The sequence below is a fragment of the Mustela nigripes genome, chromosome 8 (assembly GCF_022355385.1).
Source record: "Mustela nigripes isolate SB6536 chromosome 8, MUSNIG.SB6536, whole genome shotgun sequence".
Lineage (NCBI taxonomy): Eukaryota > Metazoa > Chordata > Mammalia > Carnivora > Mustelidae > Mustela > Mustela nigripes.
The window spans coordinates 83,086,734-83,097,842 of record NC_081564.1 but is presented as its reverse complement, the minus strand read 5'-3'; the positions used below and the strand labels follow the sequence as shown (position 1 = coordinate 83,097,842).

Sequence of the window (11,109 nt, the reverse complement as noted above, 5' to 3'; positions counted from 1 at the left end):
ACCCCTTCTCCCAAACCCCCTCCCCCCGGCAACCCTCAGTTTGTTTTGTGAGATTAAGAGTCACTTATGGTTTGTCTCCCTCCCAATCCCATCTTGTTTCATTTATTCTTCTACCCACTTAAGCCTCCATGTTGCATCACCACTTCCTCATATCAGGGAGATCATATGATAGTTGTCTTTCTCTGCTTGACTTATTTCGCTAAGCATGATACGCTCTAGTTCCATCCATGTTGTTGCAAATGGCAAGATTTCATTTCTTTTGATGGCTGCATAGTATTCCATTGTGTATATATACCACATCTTCTTGATCCATTCATCTGTTGATGGACATCTAGGTTCTTTCCATAGTTTGGCTATTGTGGACATTGCTGCTATAAACATTCGGGTGCATGTGTCCCTTTGGATCACTACATTTGTATCTTTAGGGTAAATACCCAATAGTGCAATTGCTGGGTCATAGGGCAGTTCTATTTTCAACATTTTGAGGAACCTCCATGCTGTTTTCCAGAGTGGCTGCACCAGCTTGCATTCCCACCAACAGTGTAGGAGGGTTCCCCTTTCTCCGCATCCTCGCCAGCATCTGTCCTTTCCTGACTTGTTGATTTTAGCCATTCTGACTGGTGTGAGGTGATATCTCATTGTGGTTTTGATTTGTATTTCCCTGATGCCGAGTGATATGGAGCACTTTTTCATGTGTCTGTTCGCCATCTGGATGTCTTCTTTGCAGAAATGTCTGTTCATGTCTTCTGCCCATTTCTTGATTGGATTATTTGTTCTTTGTGTGTTGAGTTTGCTAAGTTCTTTATAGATTCTGGACACTAGTCCTTTATCTGATATGTCGTTTGCAAATATCTTCTCCCATTCTGTCAGTTGTCTTTTGATTTTGTTAACTGTTTCCTTTGCTGTGCAAAAGCTTTTGATCTTGATGAAATCCCAGTAGTTCATTTTTTCCCTTGCTTCCCTTGCCTTTTGCGTTGTTCCTAGGAAGATGTTGCTGCGGCAGAGGTCGAAGAGGTTGCTGCCCGTGTTCTCCTCAAGGATTTTGATGGATTCCTTTCGTACATTGAGGACATAGTTTGATAAATATTAGCTTATATGTGTTTGTTTCCATTTTGGTTATTTTGTTATGTCTTCTCACTTTAGAGTGGACACACACCACTTTCCCCTTCTCTGTCCCTCATTTGTCTTCTCCTTCCCTCTTCTCTCTGTCCTCCTAAAAGTCCCTGGAAGGAAAGGGAGGAGGGGAGGTGGAAGTGAAAGCTCTGAAGAGATTAGAATTCTTGAAGTCCTTCAAGCTTCTTTTTCATTCACCAAGCCCGGGTGAAGATGTGCTTTTCTGAATCATGTGATTTACCAGTCGTCTTGATACTTCTTTCTGTCTGTGTCTCTCCTAGGCACAGTCCCACCTCTCAAATGTTCTACTGATCAGTAAGTTTCCAGTCTATTCATTAAAAAGTTCCGGTGCACTGCTGGGTTTATTTAGTTAAAATAAAAGATTGATGTGCACAGAGCCTCAACATGGGACATAAAAACAACCACAAGATGGAGGTTCATTCATGTGATGAGATCATTTGTATTAAGGAGAATCTTTGTCCTTAAATTAACAGTGCAACTTATTTTTTTTTAAGATTTTTACTTATTTGTGAGAATGAGAGAGTGTGTATAGGGCGAGGGCAGGCAGAGAAGCAGAGTGTGCAGGGAGCCCAATGTGGGGCTCTATCCCAGGACCCCAAGATCATGACCTGAGCCAAAAGTCGACACTTAACCCACTGACCCACCCAGGTGCCCCAACAGTGCCATTTAAAATGAAAAGATACTTTCTTTAAAAATTTATTTCCTATAATACTAAGGCCAAAAAAATGCAAAAATGTATGCAAAATATAGCACTGTATATTTCAAATATATATGTGAAATTCTTCCCCTCTTGTATAAGTAAGAATTTATAAAAAAATTTCATTGAACAGTGAGAATGTTAAAGTTCAAGAAATTAACACAATATATTGATTTGGTGATTTCTGTGAAAAGCAGGCAATTTTGTGTCTGTCACAGACACTCGTTAAATGTGATCAGATATAAAGATAACATAATAAGACTTTACAACTCTTTCAGAGAGTGATAATTGACTGGTTACTGTTTTGTTACATGTCAGCACCTATTTCCAGTGTCACTTATATATAGAAATTATATTCACATAGATATATGCTGCTTCTACATGGTAATCACATACCTATGTACACAGGGTACCTTTACATGATACTTAAATGCCTAATTTATATACATGTAAATTAGTTTTTATCAAAATAATGTTAAAATTACGATTTGACTTCATGTTATAATAGAATCTATAGTATTCTCTGGACTTGGGCGTGTTTTATATGCAGCTTGGTTCATCTGGCATTTGGGGACATTTAAATCTTGATCCCGGAGGGGATCTCGGAGGCACCAAGGATTCCGACCTACAGCTGCTCTGTGCTAAGTAATTATTTTGGTCCAAGTAGTGAGTCTGAATTCTTAATGAAGAGCACAAGAATAATCAACACCTCTTTCTGCTCATCAAGATAATATATATTTAAGGAAGAGTTTTCTAACTGATGAACATACCTGTTGGTTTGGTTAGACCTTCCGGAATCTTGAGTTTCCAAGTTCTGTCTATTCCTAAGATGAAGAACTACACTTGTCCCAAAGAGCCCAGGTCTGGACTCTGTGCCCTGACAACCAGACAAGCCAACTGACTATATATATATATATATATATATGTCAGTTCCAAACAGTCCCCAGTCAGCCCTCATATTTCCTAACTGACATGCTTTACAGTAGAACATTTTGATGTAACTAGATAGGAATCAAAATGAACTAGAATGAACTGCTTCCTCTGTATTCCCATTTTACTTTATTATCAATCAACATGTTATACTACTGATAACAATTTATGTGTTTATCTCCCTATATAGACTTTAAGCCCAGGCTGGGCAGGGATAATGATTCATTAATCTTCATATCAGTCAGCTTCTACAGCAGTGACCAGACACAGAGTACAATATAAAGGCTTGTTCTGTTCAAGTGAGTCAAACGCAAGCAGGTATTTTGATGATCAAAAAACTTGTTTCATAATTGAAATAATTCTGTACTTTCACAAGTAGAAATCTGCACAAAAACAGATTTATCAGTTGTATATGTCAGAACCAAATACACTATTATGGCTGGTTTCTGAACACATATAATGGGAATTATGATTACTGACTATAATATTTCACTTCAGAGATCCGTACTGCCAAATCACGGAATTCTAATGTGATTTAATCTTGCATTTGCAATCGATTCCTCTGATAGCAAAGAATAAGGAAAAGTGATATGGGATTCACGTTTTCCGGCCATGTAGGTGTTAGAGGTCCTATGAGTATGAACTACTTATATAATTTAAAAATATGAACTTATCAAACTCACTTTTAATTCACTGTTAAAGAGATTGAGTGAAATAACAGAATTGTGCATTAAGACACTATAGGTACTTTAATGGCAGGAATAGAAACAAGATGTAAATGTTTTCCAGGATGTTGACCCTAAAACACACAAACTGCAACTGCCATTAAGAGATTATTTTTTAAATATAAAAGCTATTTATTTTTAAAAATCCTATCTATAGGATTTAACAATTCCAAAAACCTGAAGTTCTCAAAATCAGAGGGTGAATTTAATTCTAGTTCTAATATTTATATTATAGCCTATAAAAGCTATTTGCCAAACAATGCACTGAACTGACTCAAAAATAATTTCTCTGAAACTAAAAACGAACCGGAAGAGAGTGCGCTTCAGCTAAACGGAAATGACGCAGGTGCCGTCACTGCTGACCAAGGCTCCCTCCACAGTTGCTCAGCCTAATGGAGAAGGTTACTTACTGAGAAGTAAGATCAATTGCTTGAAAGATACTGAGACAAAAGTATGAAAGGAAACAAAAAACACAAAGATCCCTTTTAGTTTTTTCTTCCTTTTGGAAAAGACTGAAACTGTCAGATTTGTCCTATTCTAACTTTTTCATACAAAGTGTGTGACACTCTGTGTTCCTATTCAGGAACAATGTTACTCTACCTTACCGTGACAGAGAGAGCAAGTGATCAGACGTTAAGTAACACAAAAGAAAATGTTGAGATTGGGAGGCGGGTAAAAGGGAGGCAGCCGCTACCAAGCACCAGGGAGGCATGGGTCGCGAGTGAGAACGCTGCTTCCCGGGGGAACCCGTACCTTGCTTTGTTCCTGCAGATCAACTCGTGATGTCTTGAAATCAGAACTTTGAGAGTTTGTGCTGAATCTGTTTTTCCCACCCAGGAGCTCTTCCATTTCTTTCACTTGAGCCTTGAGTTTTCTATTTTCTTTTTCCAGTCCTTGCTTTTCTGTTTCAAGTATTTCCCTCTTGTCCCACTCCGAGATATTTTCAGCCTGCAATCTCTCTAGCTAAACACAGAAAACACAAAGAGAGAACATGGAACACTTGTAATTGTCAAAAGGCAAGGCACCCAGCAAAAAAGCCCCCACTGAGAAAGGTTCACAGATACATAAGTATAATTTTTAAAAGGAAACCATATTTGTCTGAAAAGTTGTGAACAACACAAAGATCCTAAGACCATGCCATGCCCTAGACCACTAGAGCTTTCCTCCTGGCTCATGAGACTATGTCTATAACCACACAGACCATATTTGTCAAGTAAATATGTCAGGGGGAAAACTAAGGTATTCTGCCAACAATCTCCACTTAAATGGTGAACATTTATCGATTGAGAAGGTGCAAAATAATTTCTTGGGCAATTCTGGTTGCACGGATATAGCTCATATATTCACTCGGTCATTTATTTATTTATTTCCTATACCTTTCAAGTTCCACATATTATGCTGGTCATGGAGAACAAAGAAAAATGAATGTAACAGAATAGTATAAATTCCACAATTAGAGTAGTGTAAAATAAAGTCAAACACACAGAATAAGTGGTTAATTGGATTTCTAGGGAAGAGAGGTTGGCAACCACAGCCAGGTGGCCAAAGCTGACCCACTTATTTTAGTATATTCCATAATGGTTTTCTTTTTGAAAAAAAAAATTTTAAGTACTATTTCAGACACATTAGCATTATATAAAATTTAAATTTCAGTCATAAACACAGCTGTATTGTAGTGCAACCACATTCATTGGTTGCTTATGATTGTTCTCACACTAACAATGGCACAGTTGAGCTGTTGGGATAGAGACTATATCACCAGCAAAGCCTCGATTATTTACTATCTGGCCCCTTACAGAAAAAGTCTGCTCACCTCTGCTTTCACCCCATGGTGCCCAACCAAGGCTGCACATGAGATTCTCCCGGAGAAATGTTTACAGTTGCCAGTGACCAGAACCTACCTCTAGAAGTTTTGATTTAATGGATTTAGGGTAATTTTAATGTATCCCTTGGTCAGTTTTTATTTTAACATTTTTAAAATTTAGACTTTAAGACGCAATAGCAAATGTGTTAATTTTATGTAGTTTTATTATGTTAAAAAGTTGTTCATTCTTAAAATGTGGTTGAATTGTGTTTGCCTGTTATGATTTTTTTTCTTGTTTTGAATGTTTTAAGTAGAAATGATTAGTAATTATTTCAGCTCTAAAATCTAATTCTGAGCGCTGAATTCTAATCCTGATTTATCACTGATTCTGTGGGTAAGATTAATCTGTTAACTTCAAAGCCCAATATGGTCAATTTATTCCCCAATGTGACAGGGTTTGTGGAAAGTAAAAATTAATGAAATAGAGAGGAAAACATTTTACATAGCAATATTCTACTTAGAGAAGAAATTATGGTAATATAATTTGGGAAAATAATTATACAGTTATTTCTTCTATAAATTTGGGCATACGTATATCCAAATGTCAAAGTAATTTCATGGCATAAATCTAATGGTGAAGCCATTCTTCACCATAGAAAAACAAATGGAACATAGTCCTGGTTCTGTCACTTTCTCATTGGCTGAATCTGATATATGTTTCTTCTTTCTGTTCCTGTTTTTAAATAAAATTAAGACAAGGACACCAGATTCATCGAATTTGTGGAATTATAAGGACTGAAAGAAATCAATTATTTGAAATGCTTTCTGAACCATGTAACATGATTAAAATAGGAGGCATTTTTACATTGTTAAAATAAAAATTGGAAATTATTTATTTTTACATTGTTAGTTCCAAATGGTTTGACTGAAGAGTATTGATTAGTATTAGACTATTATAAAATATTTTTCATGACATTTTAAATTCTAAAAGACAAGGCAACTTAATCAAAATCAACTTAAAAATGTCATACTTTAAAAAAAAAAAAAAGAAAAATGTTAGGCTTCAAAATATCTTTGGAAATGGATTCGGTTAAAAAAATCTCCAAAGTCTGCTTTTTCATGTATATAAAATTGAACCATTATTGTAGAAAATGTTCTGTTCCCAAATCTAAGAGAAGCTCTGGCTTCTAAAAGGCAGGAAACAAAAATTACATTCTTGGGACTAGACCTTGTTTATCAATTATATACAATAAACTAAGGGATCAAATTTTATTTTATTTTATTTTAAAAGATTTATTTGAGAGAGAGAGCGTGAGCCTGTACATTCAAGTTGGGGAGGAGGGGCAGAGGGAGAGAGATTGGATCTCTGCTGAGTGACGAGTCTGATACCAGTTTGATCCCAGGACCCGGAGAGATCATGACCTGAGCTGAAATCAAGTTGGACACACAACCCACTGAACTAGCCAGGCACCCCAGGGATCAATTTTAGATGATGTGGTTTAACATGTAGGGGATCTATTTGGGAATACGAGGTGAAAACAGTATTTCAAAATCCAATTACCAACATGTCATTTTTTTAATTATTAAGAATAATGCTTAAACTTTTTGATATCATCACATCACTTATCAGAATGAAAATAATAAAGCTATCACAAAAAGTCATTAACTTGGTGATGAAAAATTAATTTTAGGAAAACATATGTATTTCTGGCCAAGGACAAATATGTCATGTCAAGGCTTTGTGAAACTATAGGCATTTAAAATAAAATTCCTAAGTCAATTTCGTACCTGATAACAGATTACAGGTAGAACTCAGATTTTATATAAGTAACAGACGGTTTGAATGAATAAACTCAAAATATTTAAAAATAATAATTAAAGGAAGGAATGATTTTATAAGTTGTAACTACAAATCTTAAATAATGATATCTGATTATTTACTATTTGCAAGTTATTGACAGAGCAATTATTTCATAAATTTATGTATACAACACACAGCAAAAAAAGTAAAGGTTATGTAGAAATTGGAACATCATAAATACTATAAACAGTTTTATTTCTGTTTTCACTTTATATAATTTTTTCTTATATGTTATTCTTTTCTAAGAATCATATGAAAATCTATTAACATTAAAAAACCCATTCAACTGAGGGGAGCCTGGGTGGCTCACTCAGTTAAGCCTCAGACTCCTGATTTCCTTGATTCTGGCTCAAGTCATGATTCAGGGCTGTGAGATCTAGCCCACCTTGGGCTTTGCCCTCAGTGGGGAGTCTGCTCCATATGCTCTCTCCCTCTGAACTTCCTCCTGGCTTGTGCTCTCTCTCTCTCTCCAAAATAAATAAATCTTAAAAGACATTCAACTGAATGCAAGATAAAAAGAAAGGAAAAATCAGGTACTATTTTAAGCTTTCAGAATTTATTGTAAGCAATTCTAATAATCACAATCAAATTGAAATAGAATTCCATTTATTTGCTTTTAGTAATCAAGAAAAAAAATCCTAAAATTTTTCATTCTATTTTATTCTATATATTCTATTCTATTTTCATTCATACCATGAATTTTCACTAATAGTGGGTATTATTGTTAAATAAATTTCAGGGAATATGGGAGTTATTGAAAAAATGTTTTCTAGAATTTTTAATGTGAAAATATATTCTCTAAGGAGTAATTGGTAAAATATATATTTTTTTATTTAATGATTCCAATGTTATTCATATTAAACATTGAGAATAGGGGTACCTGGGTGGCTCGATCGATTAAGTCTGCCTTTGGCTCAGGTCATGATCTCAGGGTCCTGAGATCAAGTCCTGCATTGGGCTTCCTGCTCAGTGGGGAGACTGCTTCTCCCTCTCCCTTTGCCTGTGCTCTCTCTTTCTTTCTCTGTGTCAAATAAATAAAGTATTAACAAAATAAACATTGATAAAAATATGTAAACACCCAAACAACTATTCAAGTGTTTAACAAAAACTATTTAGTATCTCTTACATAAGAGGCACCAAATAGTCTACTGACAAAATACAAATATAGGTATAAATTGGGCTTAAACTCATATGAGGGATGAATTCCCTGAGTGCTGTAAGAAAGGCCTGAAATAAATGAGGCACTCAGAGGTTATTTGAAGGAGTAATATGCAAGCTGAAATCTGAAGTTTAAGAAGTCAAAGAGGCAGATTCAAGGCAAGAATGTTTCAATAAAAGAAGCAGGAAATAGGTTTGAACATTACAAAAGCCAAGAGTTCTATCATGAAATATTAGGTGTAGGGTAGAGTATGATATGAAATCTAGACAAGCAGGCAGTGGTTCCTGAAAGTAAATGTGAACATAAGAATTATCTGAGTCGCTTGTGGAAAATGTAATATTGCGATTATTCCCAAAGATAGAACTATGGGATCATTTCTAAACATTTTCATCTCACTCAATGTTATTGCTCCTTAATGCTATTGAAAGAACATCAAAGATTTTAATCAACACAATAACTAGAATGCAAGTTTATGAACCCAGAGCCATGCCATTTCGTTCATCAGTCTGGACCTGACAATGCTATTTAAATAACCTATAAGTTCTGTTGGAGGAAGGAGAAGCACACAATGGTAGTCTCTAGGAAAGAGCCTTCCTAGATTTCAATTACAACAATGAGACACAAAGCAAAATTAAGAAAGCATCCTGGAAGAGTCAGTTATTTAGCTTATTGTACCCAACACTGGTAGGATTTCTTAGATTTACTCTTAACTCATTGCTCTTGGCATATCTTCTGTGGCAGGTAAATGCATTAATGTAGACAGAAGACTTCCAGTAGAATGAACTGTAGTTGAGTCTCAATCCTCTTTATCTTGAAAGCCTCCATTTTTTTAAATAAAATATGAAAAATATTTCCTACAGCCTAGTCTTATAAGGCAGAAATTATTTTATTTAGGGGAAATATTTATTCCAAACTCAAATATTTCATGTGACTTTTTTTTTTCTAAAAAAAAAAAAAAAAATACAGGGACGTCTGGGTGGCTGAGTCAGCTGAGCATCTGCCTTCTGCTCAGGTCATGATATCTGAGTCCTGGGATCAGGCTCCATGTCAGGTTTCCTGCTCAGCAGGGAGTCTGCTTCTCTCTCTCCCTCTCCCTTTGTCCCTCCCCATTGCCTCATTCTCTCCCTTTCTCTCACATAAATAAATAAAATCTTTAAAAATTAAAAAAAAAAGAAAAAAATCATCAGCCAAATCAAATAATGACAGATGAAATAGTATCTTACTTTTTTATATTTTATCTAGATGACAATCATTTTGCAAGTGGACATTGTTAACTGAGAAAACCTACAACAGAATGTACTATGAAGCATTCTGCAGGCTCGTGAGAAGTCACCTAAAACCATGTGGATATTCCAATAATATATTTGCAAATATTCAGAATTTTCATTTCAGACAAGTCAGCCATAAAAATCACATTACAAACTGTAATTTTGGAGGTAAGAGGCAAAAGGCAGGAAGCCTGCTATTTCCTAGCAATATGAGATTATTACTGAGGGCAATATATTTTTGTTGTAAAGCTATATATGTTATTTCTTATCCTTACAATAATCCTGTAAATTTGTACTTCCTGCCATGAGGAAACTGGAGTCCTTAAGAGTAAAAGTAATTCTCAAGGAAGGCAAACAGTCCAAGCTATGGTTCACCTATAGTTCCTCTTTGGTTCCAGTCCTGAGCTCATTATACCCATACCATGCTAACAAATTAGCTGTTAATATATCTATATCCCTTTGCAGTTGTACCGACCATATTTTGAAACCATTGTACTCCATTACAGCAAAAGTATGTTTTCTTTTGATATATTTTGGGGTGTTGATCTTATTTCATCTTTCTCTACCAAGAGACTAATTAAAAAGAAAACCAATTCTGTAGACTCACATTAAAAAGTCTGGCAACTCAAACCTAATGCAGTGTGCATATTACTGATGTCATCCCACCCCAGGGTCTCTTAACACTTTCTCTAAGTCTTAAAATCACAAATAATAATTGCATAAACTCTCTCCTAAATTAAAATCTACTTCCCACCTGCCCACAGTTAAATACAGCTCAGTGATAGCTCACACCCTCTTTTACCAGAAGTCAAGAGAACAATAAATGATTTTAGTAAGGGGCAATGTCACATGTATTTTAGTTACCTTTAATTTCATTTTAAATCTTTGGAGAATTTCAAAAAGTAAAGAGCCATCCCCAGAACTAATTTGAAATAAGATGTGTGCTAAAGTTAAATAAAAGAAGAGGGAACCACATGCAAAAGAAATAATCTAGATACAGACAATACACCCTTAAAAAATTAACTCAAAATGGATCACAAATCAGATGTAAAACACAAAACTACAGAACTTCTCAGAAAATATATAGCACAGAAGATAATTTAGATGACCATGGATTTGGTGATGGCTTTTTAGATACATAGCCAAAGGCATGATTGATGAAAGAAATAGTTGATAAACTAGATCATGAAAATTAAAAATGTCTGCTCTGTGAAAAACAGTGTCAAGATAAGCCCAAGACTGAAAGAAAATATTTGCAAAAAACATATCTGACAAAGGACCTTTATCCAAAGTACACAAAGAATTCTTTAAATTCAACAACAGAAAAAAACCCATTTGAAAACGTGCCCAAGATCTACAGATAATAGACATCTTACTAAGAAGATATACAGATGTAAAATAACATATGAAAAGATGTTTCACATCATACATAATCAGGAAAATGCATATTAAAACAACGGGATGGCCCTACACACCTACTAGAATGGTGAAAATCCAGAACACTGATACCATCAAGTGCTGGCGAGACTCT

General features: G+C 35.2%; 1 protein-coding gene across 5 annotated transcripts in view; it reads right to left on the bottom strand.

Moving 5' to 3' along the window:
- The window catches only part of CCDC102B (coiled-coil domain containing 102B), a 192,063-nt gene that overhangs the window by 9,327 nt on the left and 171,627 nt on the right, over positions 1–11,109 (bottom strand). For all 5 annotated transcript variants that reach the window (XM_059409802.1, XM_059409803.1, XM_059409805.1 and 2 more), the window contains one exon: positions 4,240–4,449. In XM_059409802.1, coding sequence (XP_059265785.1) covers positions 4,240–4,449 — 210 coding nt within the window. The remainder of the gene's footprint in view (positions 1–4,239; positions 4,450–11,109) is intronic.